Source organism: Zingiber officinale, chromosome 5A (genome assembly GCF_018446385.1).
Source record: "Zingiber officinale cultivar Zhangliang chromosome 5A, Zo_v1.1, whole genome shotgun sequence".
Classification (NCBI taxonomy): Eukaryota; Viridiplantae; Streptophyta; class Magnoliopsida; order Zingiberales; family Zingiberaceae; genus Zingiber; species Zingiber officinale.
Genome location: NC_055994.1, coordinates 89,374,687 through 89,391,739, shown reverse-complemented (window position 1 = coordinate 89,391,739; position 17,053 = coordinate 89,374,687). Strand labels below are relative to the sequence as shown.

Below are 17,053 nucleotides of genomic sequence, written 5' to 3'. Positions count from 1 at the left end.
TCTAAGGACCTTTCAATACTTAAGTTAGATGAATTATTTTGCGAGTTGGAATTACATGAACAATCTAACATAAGCTATGTCGAGAAAGGAGTTGCTTTGTATGCAGGTCCAAGCAAGGAAGCAAAGTCAAAAATGAAGATCGAGTTAGAAAGCGAGTCTGACTCTGACTCAACAAACGAAGAAGAGTTAGTCAACATGGTCTAACGTCGTCGCTCGACGGTCTTCAAGGCGGGGTTTTTATAGTCGCCGCTTCAACTTCTAGAGCTCGTGGCTCTAATATAAAATACACACCCCGCCGATCGGCTCGGGGGTCTTCGACATCGAGCTCGTGGCTCAGATAAATACACATTCGGTCGATCGGCTCGGGGGTCTTCAACATCGAGCCCGTGGCTCAGATAATATACACACCCGGTCGATCGGCTGGGGAGTCTTCGACATCGAGCCCGTAGCTCAGATAAATACACACCTGACCGATCGGCTCAGGGGTCTTCGATATCGAGCCCGTGGCTCAGATAAATACACACCCGGTCGATCGGTTCGGGGGTCTTCGACATCGAGTCCGTGGCTCAGATAAATACACACCCGGTCAATCAGCTCGGGGGTCTTCGACATCGAGCCCGTGGCTCAAATAATATACACACCCGGCCGATCGGCTCGGGGATCTTCGACATCGAGCCCGTGGCTCAGATAAATACACACCCGGTCGATCAACTCGGGGGTCTTCGACATCGAGCCCGTGACTCAGATAATATACACACCCGGCCAATCAGCTCGGGGGTCTTCGACATCGAGCCCGTGGCTCAGATAATATACACACCCCGTCGATAGGCTCGGGGGGTCTTCGATATCGAGCTCGTGGCTCAGATAAATACACACCCGGCCGATCGGCTCAGGGGTCTTCGACATCAAGCCCGTGGCTCAGATAAATATACACCCGGACGATCAGCTCAGGGGTCTTCGATATCGAGCATGTGGCTCAGATAAATACACACTCGGTCGATCAGCTCGGGGGTCTTCGACATCGAGCCCGTGGCTCAGATAAATACACACCTGACCGATCGGCTCGAGGGTCTTCGATATCGAGTCCATGGCTTAGATAATATACACACCCGGTCGATCGGCTAGGGGGTCTTCGACATCGAGCCCGTGGCTCAGATAAATACACACTCGACCGATCGGCTCGGGGGTCTTCGACATCGAGCTCGTGGCTCAGATAAATACACACCCGGTTGATCGGCTCGGGGGTCTTCAATATCGAGCCTGTTGTACAGATAAATACACACCCGGTCGATCGGCTTGGGGGTCTTCGATATCGAGCCCGTGGCTCAGATAAATACACGTCCGCCCGATCGACTCGGGGGTCTTCGACATCGAGCCCGTGCTCAGATAATATACACACCCGACCGATCAGCTAAGGGGTCTTCGACATTGAGCCCGTGGCTCAGATAATATACTCACCCGGCCGATCAGCTCGAGGGTCTTCGATATCGAGCCCTTGGCTCAGATAAATATACACCCGGTCGATCGGCTCGGGGGTCTTCAACATTGAGCCCGTGGCTTAGATAAATACACACCCGGTCGATCGGCTCGGGGGTCTTCGACATCGAGCCCGTCAGGGGCGGAGCTAGGATATTGGTTGAGTGTAGGCAATAATATAATATATTTAATAAAGCAAAACAAAATTAAAATTTTATAATTGTAAAATTATGCATGGTATAAAATCAAAGATCAACATAGACTAGGCAATATATATATATTGAGTGTGCCTCATTGAAAAGAACTAGAGAAAGGAATAGTTAATCATGTTTCGTTATATAATAGAACAGAACATGATACATAGAAGCTGACATAATAATTAAACCCCAAATGACAAAATGAAAACTAGCCCGATGAGCTTGTCCAACCGATTAGCCTCCCTAATATAAAAAAAATGATCTAATCCACCATCTTCAAACAAACAGATTCTTGGCTATGAGATGCACTCAAAAGTTCTTCATAATTTTCAAATATCAAGCCAGCATCATCCACATTGAAATCTGCATAGAAATAGTTGCAAATGAATCAGACAAATTAGCACTTGCTATCAAAATTCAAAATGGAAAGCTAAAACTTATAGTGATAACGTGACATATTCAACATTAGTAGAACTACATGATTTTTTAAAGAATATATTAATTTCAAAGGAGAGTTGTAAAGATTTTAAGTCAAGAAGTTAATTCTTTTGTTAACAAAGCATACAATTGAAATCAAATATCGCAATATAATTACCTTACAATTGTTCTTTCCGAGTCTTCATATTTGGAAACTTTTGTATAATAGCTTCATTATCAATCATTAGAAATATATCTTTCTCTACATAGACAATAAGACTATCATTCATCCAATCATCACTCATTCGATTGCGCAACCTGTCTTTCACAATTCTCATGGCAGAAAACACTCTCTACCGTCGCGGTCGCAACTGGTAAAATTAATGCTAATGTCAAAAGCTTAAAAACCAATGGATACACCATACTTTTCTTTGACATAACTAACTTCTCTGAAAGATCACTGAGGTCTTTCAATCCTTGAAATATTTTGTTAGAACGCATATCACATATATAAGTTTCAAGTTGATCATCAAGTACGAGAAGATCAAATCTTGAGAAATCTTGTGGATAAAACTCAGCCAGTTGCAACAATTTTTTCTTGTCAAAAGCTAAAAAAGAGTTTTGTGGACACAAACAAGCTACACAAAGAAGCAACTCTGTACTTGCCTCTAAGAAACGATCATTTAATTCTTGAAGTTGCATATCAATAATACCATAGAATAATTCAACTCGATAGTGATGTAAATTTGTCACTTCTGGTGGATTACGATGGGGACGACCACATGGTGCCCAACGTATGAACATATCATCCATTTTGAGACAATCAATGTAATGTTGTTGACAAAAACAGTGAACATTTTCTAAAAATGAATCCCAACCATCTTCTCTCATATTTTGGAGTCGGTGTTTGCATACTTGTACCAAATCCATTGCATTTACAATATCTTGATCTTTCTTTTGTAATGTCGTCGACAATTCACTCGAAATCCCTAAGACATGTTTCATCAAGTGTAGATTGAATGCAAAATCAAATGAAAGTATTGACTCCAATAAATTAAATGCCTCAGTTTTATGATCAGGAGAACTAGAATCATCTTTTGAAATCACTTCAAGCACATCACTGACAGCAGAGAATATAGAAATCAAACTGATCAAAGAATTGTAATGTGACCCCCAACGTGTATTCCCAGCACGTTGAAGGGTAGTTTCTTGATTAAGTCCTCGACCACTTGAAATTTCATCCCTCTCTAGTGCCTCAACAATAAAATCTGAATGTTTCTCCTTAAGAAGATCAGAACGTTTGCAAGATGATCCAACAACATTTACCACATCACCAACAATACGAAAGAAATTAGAAATCGGAAGATTTTTCTTGGCCACAGCTATAAGAGCTAGTTGAAGCTGATGGGCAAAACAATGTATGTAAAATGCACATGGGTTCTCCTTTAAAATGAGTGCTTTTAGACCATTAAATTTACCTTGCATATTACTTGCTCCATCAAAACCTTGTCCTCTCACATTAGCTATGCTCAAATTATATTTAGAGAACATCTTATCAATAGCAGCTTTAAGTGAGAGTGCTGTAGTACTAGTAACATGTTCAATTCCAATAAAACGCTCATTTACATGCCCACTACTATCCACATAGCGCAAAACAACTGGCATTTGCTCCTTCATTGACACATCACGAGATTCATCAACTAAAATAGAGAATAATGAATTACCAATATCTTTGATAATAACATTAATTGTTTCAGATGCACAGGCCCTTACTATATCCTTCTGAATATCCGGTGATGTTAACTTGCAATTTTTAGGAGCATTTTTCAATATCACATCATTAATCTCTTTATTATGAGCACCTAAAAACTCCAGTAGAATAAGAAAGTTACTCGGATTAAGAGAACCTTCAGTTTCATCATAACCCCGAAATGAATTCCCTTGTCGCAACAAAACTATAATACAATCAATCGAAGCATTGAGACGGATACGATAATCATTTCGCATTTGCTTTGACTGTTTGTGCAAAATTGATTGAATCTGCTCATCTTGATTCATCAAAGCTTCACAATTCATTCGAGCTTTATGATGTTCACTATCATGTTGGCCAACATGAATATTTAATCTATCTTTACCCTTCCAATTTGTGAATCCTTTGCTAACAAAAGTCTCTCCTCCTGCTTGTTTTCCCTTAGTTGTCTTGAAGAGATAACAATACAAACAATACGCCGCATCTTTTTCTATACTATATTCCAACCAATCACCAAATTCCTTAAACCATGAAAGATTAAACCGTCTAAATTGGCTTACTCCAAATTTTTGTTTTGGGAATTCATAACCTGAAGGTTGGCATGGGCCTTTTTGCAAATATATCCTTCGAACTTGATCCCTAATGTTAACATTATAAGAACAAATTGGAATCTTTAGTCCAAGATCTGCTGGTAATTGTGAAAAATTAAATTCTCCAACTGTAACATCTCTAATATTTTGTTCTTCTGGTTCTGGAGTTTTTCTTTTAAAAAATCTATGCATTGTAGACATAGTGATTTTCTAATATAAAAAAATAAAAAATGAATTAACAATCCAAACTTAAACAAAATCCTAAAACCACCTAATATTAAAGATAAGACCCATGCTTATTGCTTAATTGCATAATAGAAATATAAATAACTAAGCAAACACAATTAAGTAAACATCAATGTATAAAAATGAATAAAAACAATGGATTTATGCCGAGCAGTGACGCGGTCACACCAAGGCAGGGATGGTCATTAAGTGCAGGACTGAATTGGTTACACTCGTACGCTACCGCGCAGGCATTGCAGGACCGAATTTGTTGCAATAATTTTCTTCATATTAACTATAACATTAGACATTAGTAGCTCTTAATTTTGTAAGCATATGGTAGAAAATAAAACAATATACAGATAACTAATATTAGTTGTGGAAACAAAACTTAGAACTTAGAAGTGCCTCACCGGCTCTCTGGGTTTTTTGTTCAAAACAAGAAAAAAAACATTTAGGGTTAAGACTTTAAGAGTTACCTTAAGCTTCTTAGTTTGCTAATTGCTATGGCCTATGGAGTGCGGCCGCAAGGGACTAAGGGAGGAACCGAGGAAGATGAAGTCGAAGAGGAGGCAGGGAGGAAGGACTACGTGACCGCATGAGCTACGAGTCTACGACGATAATATTTTTTTTGTTCGGGCCCAGTGTGGGCAACTGCCCACACTGGGCCCATGTAAGCTCCGCCCATGGAGCCCGTGGCTCAGATAATATAAACACCCGGTCGATCGGCTCGGGGGTCTTCGACATCTAGCCCGTGGCTTAGATAATATACACACCCGGCCGATCGGCTCGGGGGTCTTCGATATCGAGCCCGTGACTCAGATAAATACACACCCCACCGATCGGCTCGAGGTTCTTCGACATTGAGCCTGTAGCTCAGATAAATACACATTCGACCTATCGGCTCGGGAGTCTTCAACATCGAGCTCATGACTCAGATAAATACACACCCGGCTGATCGGCTCGGGGGTCCTTGATCGAGGAACTGTGGTAGATCATATAACTAAAAGAGGAAATATAACGGAAAAACTGACCTGCCAACCAGCAGAGGATCTAATTCAATTCCTCGACTCCCGAGTACTCGTGGAGTGAGGCGAATATGATATGCTCGTCGAAACCCACCAAGGTCATGAATATAGCAAAATTTTCCGGCGTCTTCCATCTCCACATTCCAAATCAGGCGAAGTTCCCACAGACGGCGCCAATTATGTTCCTGTCGGGAAGCTGAGAAGACGGACCTGCCGGAATGACGTGTCTGGAATATTGACCGCATCATCATGACCTGGATGGTGGGATGTCTCCTGTGTTGACCAAGTCGCCAGAAGTCCTTCGGTCAACAATACCTGCAGCCAGCGACCGGGTTGCCCCGGTCTCTGGTACCTCGATGCTCGAGGCGAGCCCCACGAATATATAATGATCTGAATAATAACAGGACAATAAAATAAGTACGAAATGAGTACGGCGACGTACCCTGGCCCCGGGGGGCGCTTTCGGATGGAGCGGTGAGCTGGTTGCGAAGCTGATCGAGTCGTCGTGACCCGGAAGGGTGGATGCCTCTGAACCGTCCGAAGAGGAGTTGGGTCCGGAGGTGACGACGCGGAGCCGAATACAGCATGGATCTAAAAGGTGGCACACAATCGGAATACAACGACGACACAACCGGCGTATGACATTGGCTCGCAGGCCGGAATGTGACAACGGCGCGTATGCCGGAACACAGTGACAAGATAAAGGCCAGAACACGACACACAGATTGAATCAACACATGGATCGGCATACCACAGCGACACAAATCGGAACCGAGGTAAAGTCAGCACAGGGACTGCTGGTAAGTGATGGTTGCGGCACGCGAAAGCTACCGGCGAAGCCCGGAGGAGCTGCTGGGGGCGCGTGGAGGTTGTCGGTGGGGGGCTGGCAGCGTGCGGAGGTTGCCGGCGGAGGAGCTACTGTACACGTGGAGGTTGCTGGCGGGGGGCTGGCGGGGGGCTGGCAACGCGCGGAGGCTGCCGGCGGAGGAGCTGCTGTGCGCGGTCAGCGATGGGCGTGGGTTGTGGGTGCGGTGCGAGTGGTCCGATGAGCGGCGAGTCCTGTCGAAGGTCCCTGTGGCGGCAGCGCGGGGAAGAAGGGAGCTTTCCCCTCCCCTGCTTGCCGTGGTTGCGGCAAGGGGAGAAGAAGACCCTCTCCTAGTCGTGGAGGCGGCGACGGAAAACCCACGCCCCAAACTCCTGGTGGCGGCGCTGGAATGAGGAGACCGGAGGGGAAGGGGTAGAGGAGAGGAGGGGAGCGCCTACGGCTTCAGTGGACCAACGAAGGGCGAGAGAGGGAGACCACCCTTCCTTGGCTGGCGGCGGAGCCCCAAAACCCGACTTTTTTTCATGAACAGTACTGGCCATAACTTAAAAGTCCTCATCCTGAAAAGACCAAATTGTCTCTCTTTCCTCCTAATTACTCCTATACCCAAAGCTGTATCCGCATAAAAAAAAAAAAAAAAAAAAAAATATATATATATATATATATATATATATATATATATAGTACCAAAGAACAGTAAATGCCTGGTTAGGGGATAGATGATTATCTTTTATGCCACAGGCTTTTAATTGATAACAAATCCATTACGTATTTTAACTTTTGATACATTTCATATATTTTCAATTTTATAACAAATTTGTGTATAAAAACTTGTGATTATAATTTTAAATTATTCCTTCAGGAAAGTGTTTCCATGCCATTTGGGCACGTTATCAGATTTTATTTTCATTAATAAAGCATGTCATGCATGAATACATTTATCAATAAGAAAACATATGTAAAATCGTTAAATTAATATGCACAATGGAACCTTCATAAAAATGTATCATTTCCCTTTTAATTCAAGAATGTGACAAGTTTATGCAAGTCCAATATATTTTTCATTTAAAAAAAAAACATAACTTTGTTAAAATCTCAAAAACTTCATAACAAATTCAATGTCTAGCGCTTTTACCCTAGAACTTCAAAAAAAAGACAAACTTGCATCCTACTATCAGCTTTTCCTCCTTGCCCTCCATCTTTATTCTTCCCTCCAAGTAGAAATCACTACTGGCTACTAAAAGACTGTTGTATTCGCACATATCTGCACCTTCAGTGCATCAGGGACAACAATCTTCACGACAAGAAAATGAAGTGCAATTTTGTCTCTTATTCATGAAACACCAAAAAAAACGAATAAAGGAAACAATTCACTTGACAAATTTAAGGTGTGACAAATTCCATCCTCATAACGCAAAAATGAGAACACTTAAGACGCTCTAAAGAAACAGTATGCAGAAATAAACAGACTGGAAATCCACAAATAAACACAGTTGTTGCTTCTATCTTTCCCCCCTTTTTTTCTCCTTTCCATTTCTTTTCTTGTTCTTTTGATTTTTCAATTTTTTTCTTTTTTTTTTTCTTTTTGTTCCTCCCTCTTCAGTCTGCAACCTAAAAGATACTTCAAGATTCTGGCATGGCAACCGCAAAATAAAATGCAACCTCCCATAGATTGCCAGTAATGTTCTCATTCTCCACCCTCCCTCTGTGAAGAACTCTAAAACAAGTCACTCTTGATCCATTTGTCCGATAATGTCACCATTACAATCGGCGGCAACATCAGCATGTAGCTGGCTATTCACGTTGCCAGATGCTGACCGACTGAGAATCCTTCTCCTGCTCTGCTCAGAAACTGCCGCCTCCAGATCAACAGCTTGCAACTGTGCAGCCAGATTATCAGGTTTCAATGTCACTGGAGACTGACCAGAAGCGTTGGCAGCCCGATTGATACTTGGTCGGAGAAGATAACTCATCCAGCCTTTACGCTTCCTAATTTTATCGCCCTGTGATATGCATGTGTCAAAAATAACTAATAGAGGACTAGCACAGCGTAAAAACAAGTTGGTGTATGTTCATGGGTTTACATGGCAAGTTCATCTATGAAGCTAAGAACCTTTGAATTAGTTTTCTGTTCATATTAATCATTACAAATGGCTAGGGGAAAAAATTTAAAATGTACCTGCACTTCGACTTCAGTGGACAGCGGGAGAGTGTCTAATATGAAGTCTATGTTGTTCGTTATTTGTCTGACCTGTAAATATTGAGAAATTTTTCCATACTGAAAATTAATACTTCAATAGTTAAATTAGAAAGATAAGAAACAAGAAAACAATAACATATATATATATATAAACCACGAGGGATTGACGCCACTGTGAAGTGTGACCCATCAAAACTGTCCTAATCATGAGCAACATGGCCAACTAGATCACAAAGATTGAAACGGCATTGAAACAACCAATGCAGTAAGTAGAAAAAATTGTCACGAACAAGATCGCCTAATGCCTCTCCAGTTGTGAGTTGTAAGCAACTAAGCATAAAAGATACTTTCTCTAAACATAATTACAAATATAAATATCACAGCAACTTTATCAGAATTTAATACAATGTCTGAGAAGTTGAGCATCCCAAGTAGCTGAGGTCAGCTAAAAGGCGTATTCCAGCAATGGGCTCTATATAAATTTGTATTACTTGTAATTCCAAAATATCAAGGTCCAAAGTCATTCAAATGTCTTCAAATTTTATCAAATAAATTTAATTGAACTCCTTCTACCCTGTCACCTTTAAAAAGAATATCCTCTGTTAATCCGATGATAACATAAATAATAAGTCATCAAATCACCTTTTAAGCATTCTGAAGGTGGAAATTCAATCCCATCCCATATAGTTGGGATTAAAACAACTACTTGTTCTTCAAGATGGACATTCACAAATTGGCAACATAGTTTGCAAGAGTGGTAGTCATCGTCAGTCACTTATAACAAGGATCAAATTCTGTTGATAAATAATCATAATCTGGCCAAAAGAACTAGAAAACAAACAACTTTATACAGCTTGAAATATTTGCAGTTGAAATTCAATAGTGTACAGATATAGGTCACGATTATCAAAATAGAAGCAGTACACATGATAGTCGACCAATGAGTATTGGAAAAAAAAAACAGAAGTACAGAAGTTTGCATACACTCTGTCGGAATCTTCAGACGACTATTGTAACTCAATCCACATCCTTTTTCAGTTTGACTTGTGTCAATTGATAATACATCATATCCAATATTCTACATGGTGTTGGAGGATCAAATTGAAGGGGGATGAAATCACAGAGCCAAAAAAGTGATTGACAAGAGGAAGTGACAATGATCATGAGCCCTTTGCATTTGAAATATGCTCAGCTTAGACAATTCACTTCTACAAAATAAGTATTGTCATCTAGTCTGGGTAATGTCCTATTCCAAGAAGATAAAAGTTAAGATACCAATTTTATATTAGTGCGATAGTGTGGTAATATACCATGACATCAAAGTCACAAAAGCTATTGCAAATGCCTTAGTTGTTGGTAGTGATCAAAGAAATTGCAGTTCCACAGATGATACACATTATATACGAATAATAAAATAAATTCTTCCCATACTTTCCTTCTGTTCCATGTGCTATCTTGAACTATAATTCATATTTATAATGTTAGCTATCTCTATTTGTTGGATGATACATTATTGCTTGGCTGGCAATTTTTTTCTAGATGCAACATAATTTTCAGTAACTTTGACATTCCATCCAAAAATTATACCAACATGTGTTGAGGGACTAAAATTATACAAAGCAGAGACTAAAATGACTGATTAAAAAGCCAACACTATAGCAAAGTAGTAGAAATGCTATTATCACAGTCATCCACCAAAAATTCTGATGCACTATTGTAAAGATAGATTGGAGAAATTTCAATTATTACATTATAGGTTTAGATGGAAAATAAGAACGTCACATATTGTAAAATATTTTTTCTGTAATAACACCAGAAAGAGTAGAGAAAAAGGGAATTCTTCAGACATTCTTCATGTGTCAATTATAAGCTATGATAAAACCAACTTACTCTATTGAACCCAGCGACCAAGGATACCGAAACCCATCCCTGCTCATCCATGTTCTGCCTTAAATAAACATCTCTACACAGATTCTCATCACTGGGAAAGTGGGAAAAAGATAAACAAAATATAATAATCATTTAGAGCTAATGTTTGCATAGCAATTCATTCATTCACCTGAAATAGAAATCTATCTGCTTGAGTAAAGTAGCACGCTGCGCATCTATAGCTGGGAAATACATAGCATGTGCCATTCCCGGATGATGAACAAAGGGAACAGCCCCAGGAGGTGGTTGGCTAGATAAATAAACGTAAGGAGATTGCATATCTGAAACCAGGTTAAGAGAATCCTCGTGAACAAAGAGAATTCCATCAACAGATGATGAAACTACAGATCATCCATTCAGCAAGACCATAGAACTTACCAGAGAAAACAATGGGATTCCCAAAAGGCCGAACCTGTGGAATATGTCCAGGGAATGGAGGTGGCATTGGCGGCGGTGGAGGCCTAAAATAGGGTCGGGCACCTCGGTGCTGGATCTGGAAGTCCCTTCCAAAAGAATTCCTCCGATATCCATCATAGCTACCACGCTCCTGATCACGGCGGTTACTATAGTTGCTATGGTGAGATCCAGAACCACCGCCATTGTTCCACCTCCTGTTGCCACCATAGCTCCTCCAATTGTCACCGCCACCATCATGAACCTGTGATCCCGACCCGCCTCCCTTGGAATCATTGTTGTAGTTGGTAGTGTTCTTGGTAGAATGCTCTTGAGACGAGAGCTCTCGAGGAGCCTGCTCGTCCATGTTTGCCTGGGGCATAATTGCCAAAGCCGGTGGGGGTGAGGGCGCCGCCGCCGCCGCCGCACTGGCAGGAGACGCGCCATTGCTAATATTACCACCACGTTTGATCGATTTCTGGTTTTCAGGAGCCAGATGATTTGGAGCGCCATGCGGAGTTACATTCTGCTTAGGCAAAGAACTCGAAGTCGCAGGCCCCTAAGCACAAAATCCAATAAAGGCATTAATCTAACACGACAGATAAACGCAGATTTAGATCAGTTTTTTTCTTAATCGGGAAACCCTGACCGGTGATGCAGAGAGCGGCGGCGTTCCATCTGAAGCGGAGGGCTGAGACTTAGCTGCAGGCTTGGCGGACTCAGAGAGAGCAGGCCAGGAGGCGGAGCCGCCCATCACGGCCGGGCCCGTCTCGATCGAGCCATTGGGCAAAGGGCGCTTCCAGGCGGGCTTCTTCCCGCGAGCAGCGGCGGCTTCCTGCGCGACACCATCGGAAGCAGAAGGCTTGCGATCGGAGGGATCCGGCGACGAGATCGGGGGCGGGGAGGAGGAGGATCCGTCGGGTTCACCTCGGACGACATGGGACCAGGGTTGGCGGGCGGCCCGGTCCGCCCGCGGGGAAGGTGAGGAGGGCGACGAATCCGTGGGGGTGGCGGCCGCGGCGGCCATGGAAGCAGGAACGGTCATCGATGAGGAGAGTGAGTAAGTTGAGGGAGGAAGAGAGAGAGAGGATCGGCCGCTCCCTCCTCACGCCGTCGTCCGTGCTTGTTGTTGGTGGCCCTCTTGGTCTTTTCCACTGCTCTCTCTCTCTCTCTCTCTTCCTTTCCTTTACCTAATGTTTTCACACTAAATAATAAACACCCCTAATTATCAATTATTAATTTTACCCTTCTGTTTTTTTTTCACTCAGACGAAAAACCCTAAAAACACTTTTATACATATAGATATTTTCTAGGGAAAGCCCATTCAGGGCCCTATGTTCTTCTTCAAACAAACCCACAACACAAACAAACTCACCTGTTTTTATTTTATCTTTATAATTTAAAATATTATAATTATAATGAAGAAAAACATTTTTAATCACCATAAGCAAGTATAACATCATAATCACCCTTGTAAATACAAATTTAGCATTCTACCTCAACTAGTAGCATACAAAACGTTGTAATCATTTATCTAAGAATGTACATTAGTCCACACATTGGTTTCCAACTTTAAAAGTTGTCTAAAATAAAACTTGTGCAAGTATAGAAGATGGTTGTCTATAATTTCTATGGTTTGACTTTCCATTCACATTCATAAGTTGAAGCATTTTGTTCATTTCGTCGTCTTCGTAGTTCGTTCCATGCAAAAGGTGGAACCGCCACCTGGGTCCGGCCCCATAGATGTCCAGAGGAGATAAATCACGGTTAAGCTAGGCGGTGTGCAGCTGGTGACCCTCGACCCTACGACCTTCGATGCAAGCATCCAGACACCCTATCAGCTGATCCAACCCATGGGGGCTCTTCGTAGTTCGTTCCAGTTAATATAAATAGAGGTAAATTATAGAGTAATTTTTTAGCTAATGGTTAAATTGGTAAGTGAAAGGAGTTATTTTTCCTGAGGGTATGTGTCTATCGGAAATTGATTTTTTATTATATTATAATAAGTTTATCAACCTCTGGACATCTAAAATTAGGGATAACAATGGATCAAATTTGAGTTGAATTTCATATCCTCTATATCTATAGTCATCTATTATATCTATCCTTGGTATTTAACTTTCATCAATCCTCATACTAATCTCCATACCAATTGAATATTTAACTTTCATCCGCATCCCTATCTTCATACTTGTTAAAGAATCGCATATTCATATCCTATTTATCATCCTATTGCTATATACAACTCTCTTTTTATTAAAAAAAAGTAGGTGGTGTTTGAGTAAATGACTAGAACGACTATGGATATGAGTTTGATAGTAAGGTGGAATAAGAATGACAATGGAAATGAAACTTACCTAGTTATATGAGTTTAGTTGATTCCAATAAATCTAGAAATCATTCCTAAACCCACAATCCAAATACTATCTTTTACTATCATTACATTCCCTCATTCTCAAATCTATCAACCAAATACCCCCTAAATTATTTCAATGAACTTATGAATAATTATTAAATTCTTGTACTCGTATGCTCTTATTCATCCCACGCTCCTTCGATTGAGTGAGTATTTTTTATAGAAAAGAAGATGAGATATTTGTTGATGATAGGATAAAGAGGCAAACTATGTTTTTTTTTTTTTTAAAGTGGAAGTGGGCTAAAGTTTTTTTAATAAAAAATGAGGTTTATATATATCGGATATCAAAGTATGAGTAGGATTTTACCATATTCACCTCCATACCTTAAAATATCAAAACTTAAATACATGATTATTTAATCGGATCTAAAAAAAATTTCATATCCTTCTCCATTCACATTAATGAGAAATTACCATCCCTATATGTTCGGGAAGAAATTGTCTTTGCCCATCACTGGTGGTCTCTGGCTGTCTGCTTCAAACCAAACTATAACATGAGAGAGACGATGAACCTAAGGAAGGATCACAACTAATTTAGATCATGATCCATCCTTTGGTCCATAAAAATGTGGACTGAGGAGATTCCTGCTCCTTTTACACATTCATAAGTGATCATCCATCCTAAATCCTTGTTAGGCTGTAAACACAGCCCAATTAACAAATAGATATCGACCCAATTATGGCCTCTGTTTTTCTTTTCTTGCCCCTTTCTCGACCTGATCGACAGACGGATCAGGTCATGCCGGCCTCTGCAGCTCCTGCGGGCTCCTCCTCCGAAGAACGGCTGTGGAAAAGACTCAACGATAGAGTCGATTGCATCCTCTGGCCTTGGAATCCTGATTTCCAGTCTTTGCCTCTCTCTTTCGTATGGATCTCTCCACCTTCTGCATCTTCTTTTGCTTTTGCATTCTTCATCAATTATTAACAAAAATCGTTTTTTTTTTAAAAAAAAAATCCGAGTGCGGGAGGCTTCTGAGCTTCTGATGAGCGGATTCAACTCGGTCTCCTCGTCTCCGTGCTATTTTTTTTCTTAAAAAGGCATTCTTTTTACACGATCATTTTGTTAATTGATCATTGCTTTTGCAGTAAACTTGTGTGAGATACTAACAAGGGAATTAATGGCTAGGTTGGTTTAACGATTGGTCTGATTTCTAAAAACATAAGTAATTGATTGAAAACGATATCGCTTTAAAATATGCTATAGAAATGTCAATTCGAGCTTTTTGTTGGATTCTTTTTTTTTCCCCTCACCTAAAACAACACTTTCAGGACCTTTCTTTCTAAATAAGATTCGATTCCAACTGCTTTTTGGGTGGAACAACCATACATTTCATCACACCAAAAAGGTTATACTTTTTCTGATTTAAAGAATGAAATCAAGATAAGAATTGAATGGATTGGAATGATTTTCTCATTTCATTGTTTGATTGTGTTAATGAAATGACATAACAATTGCGGTTCTTTGTACATAACAATCAAATAGCCATACATCATATTGGTATATTTCTTATTGGCACTCACAGAAAACTTAATACCTATCAACTTTGCTTTGCTACAAGTGGATCGATAATATCCCTCCATGCCTTATAATCAGGCACTGGGCCAGACACAGCCAGTGGAATCCCATTTACAAAGAAGAAAGGTGTGCCTGTCACTGCCCTTGAACAACCATACTGCAGTAGTTGAACAATCAGCGTCAGAAACAAGAAAAAAATATTAATAAAATAGAAGAAACAACCTTGAATGTTTACACTGACCTTAAAGGAAATCCTCGTTGCAGAGTCTGTTTCTGTAGCATTGAAACCAGATAGAAATGATGATAACGAATCCTTGCCGACAACCTTAGTGGCCAGTCTTGAGATGTCATCCACTATAGAAGCTCTTGTCAGGTTGTAAGTTGGTCGGTTGTAGTATTTCTCCTGTTTTGGTACAATACAAATTAGAGAAGGTGAAGCAATGTTTAGATGATTGAATTTGTAGTTGAGAAAAAAGGTCTTTTAAAAGAAAAGAAATTGTATGCAGTAAAAAAGACCACCTGAAACTTGAAGAAAAGCTCCAACAACGGGTATGTTGAGGATGAGTTGAGCCTATTGGCAATGTGAAGCGCACGGCTAGCAATAAATGCATTGCTGTGGTAACTGCACTGACAAAAACATCATTATCGCAAGGCAAATCCACTGGACAAGTTGCACATGAAGAAAGCAAACCGTTTGTCCAGACATGTCTGAGTTGTTTTGTTTCAGCAGATTTATTCATTCCAAAGAGCAATCTCAAATGAATAAACTTCGAGTCTATTCAAAAAAAAAAAAACAAAGAACAACATGGATGAGAAAAAGATGAAAAGGCTCAAGAAGAAGCCATGCCATGCGAGCGTTCCAAAAGGTGAAATCTACCACCACTCTGCATAATTTTCCACTAAAAAAATTCAATCAAAAGATGCTAAAGGAAGACCAAGTTTGACTCCGGGAACTTACGGGAGAGCGAAAGTGTGGACGACGAGTGAGAGGCGATGGGAGTAGTGGCGCAGCGCCTTCTTGAGAGGCGGCCATGAGTCTCTGCTGTCAGGGCACACAGGGTCGAAGAAGGCCTCCACCACCACGGATTTGCCCCACACGGGAGGATCAGCTCCGTAGACGAAGCCATCGATTCGGGGTGGGATCGGCACCTGCGCCGCTGCTCGCTCCAAGCCGCAACACAACAAGGATAGGAGGACGAGGAGCAGCACATCGACCATGGTTGTAGCCTTCTGCTTAATCCGATCCTCCTTCATGCCGCTCTCTCGGTCCTTCATCTACGCTAATAAATCGTAATCGAATGTAATCCGACCTCATGAATGGCGTCATCATCCACTTATGTCCCTTCCCATCGCATGTGACGCGTGTCATCTACTCATCTCTAAGCATTCTGCACGCCAACGCTGGATGACGAGAACGTGACGTGGTTGCCGTTATTAACCAATCCCTATCTTCCACGTTATCGATAAGCCCGACTTCCACTCGACGAGTCCCACGTGGCCGCCCGTCCTGATGGCGCACGCCAATTTCGCTTGGTGCTTCTCTGCGGAGGGTCTGACACATCTCTCCTTCTTTTTTTTTTGTTTTTTTTTTCATTTTTAAGAATTAATTTGTATTCTATTTTTGCATATTTAGTATCATCCTTTTATAAATATGTAGTGGTCGTTGTAGATAATACGAATAATCATATTAGTCCATACACACTGAATACAATTATGAAATAATTTTGCATGGGGCATGGAAATAATTAGTAAAATTTTGCATGATTTTCAATCGAATAATTTATGGCTCCTATTCTTTTCAGTATATTTATAATGAATGAATTCTAAATTAGAAAATTATTAACTGAAATGAAGCTTTCAGATTACGATAAAAAAGTCTAAAAAATTTAGTTCAAGTACAATCTCCCTATATAAGTTTAGATTTTTAGATCAATCAGTGAATGTGATAGCTAGCCCGACCCGACCCAATTGAGCAATTCTGCTATCATGGATTGACTGATCAAGGCATGAAACTTGCAACTACTTGGTCAGCAAGGTCGACTCAGCTGATTGTGACTCACCAAGAGATGTTGACAATTGAACGACTAGCAAAG

General features: G+C 40.9%; 2 protein-coding genes and 1 long non-coding RNA gene across 3 annotated transcripts; all 3 read right to left on the bottom strand.

Annotated features, from left to right (window-relative positions):
* Positions 1 to 1,781: 1,781 nt before the first annotated feature.
* LOC121980918 lies at positions 1,782 to 7,071 on the bottom strand. Its single transcript, XR_006111678.1, has 2 exons — positions 5,690 to 7,071; positions 1,782 to 2,036 (listed from the first exon to the last, which is right to left on the bottom strand). It is a non-coding gene; the product is annotated as an uncharacterized LOC121980918 (long non-coding RNA).
* Positions 7,072 to 7,863: 792 nt separating this feature from the next.
* Positions 7,864 to 12,214, bottom strand: LOC121980917 (la-related protein 1B-like). The gene is made up of 6 exons (XM_042533194.1): positions 11,678 to 12,214; positions 11,014 to 11,587; positions 10,766 to 10,916; positions 10,597 to 10,687; positions 8,686 to 8,757; positions 7,864 to 8,509 (listed from the first exon to the last, which is right to left on the bottom strand). The coding sequence occupies exons 1-6, from the start codon at positions 12,071 to 12,073 to the stop codon at positions 8,234 to 8,236; spliced, it is 1,560 nt and encodes a 519-aa protein (XP_042389128.1). The 5' UTR covers positions 12,074 to 12,214; the 3' UTR covers positions 7,864 to 8,233.
* A 2,618-nt stretch (positions 12,215 to 14,832) lies between these two features.
* On the bottom strand, positions 14,833 to 16,258 carry LOC121980916. Its single transcript, XM_042533193.1, has 4 exons — positions 15,919 to 16,258; positions 15,480 to 15,582; positions 15,202 to 15,363; positions 14,833 to 15,117 (listed from the first exon to the last, which is right to left on the bottom strand). The coding sequence occupies exons 1-4, from the start codon at positions 16,233 to 16,235 to the stop codon at positions 14,983 to 14,985; spliced, it is 717 nt and encodes a 238-aa protein (XP_042389127.1). The 5' UTR covers positions 16,236 to 16,258; the 3' UTR covers positions 14,833 to 14,982.
* Positions 16,259 to 17,053: the final 795 nt, after the last annotated feature.

Excerpts from the sequence above, each read along its gene's own strand:
- LOC121980917 (XM_042533194.1), bottom strand. The coding sequence starts at position 12,073 with ATGACCGTTCCTGCTTCCATGGCCGCCGCGGCCGCCACCCCCACGGAT. Across the intron at positions 10,917-11,013 it reads GAATCCCATTGTTTTCTCTG|ATATGCAATCTCCTTACGTT; the intron begins GTAAGTTCTATG and ends ACCTGGTTTCAG. Across the intron at positions 8,510-8,685 it reads CCACTGAAGTCGAAGTGCAG|GGCGATAAAATTAGGAAGCG; the intron begins GTACATTTTAAA and ends TGCATATCACAG.
- LOC121980916 (XM_042533193.1), bottom strand. The coding sequence starts at position 16,235 with ATGAAGGACCGAGAGAGCGGCATGAAGGAGGATCGGATTAAGCAGAAG. Across the intron at positions 15,364-15,479 it reads AGCTTTTCTTCAAGTTTCAG|GAGAAATACTACAACCGACC; the intron begins GTGGTCTTTTTT and ends GTACCAAAACAG. Across the intron at positions 15,118-15,201 it reads CAACGAGGATTTCCTTTAAG|TATGGTTGTTCAAGGGCAGT; the intron begins GTCAGTGTAAAC and ends CAACTACTGCAG.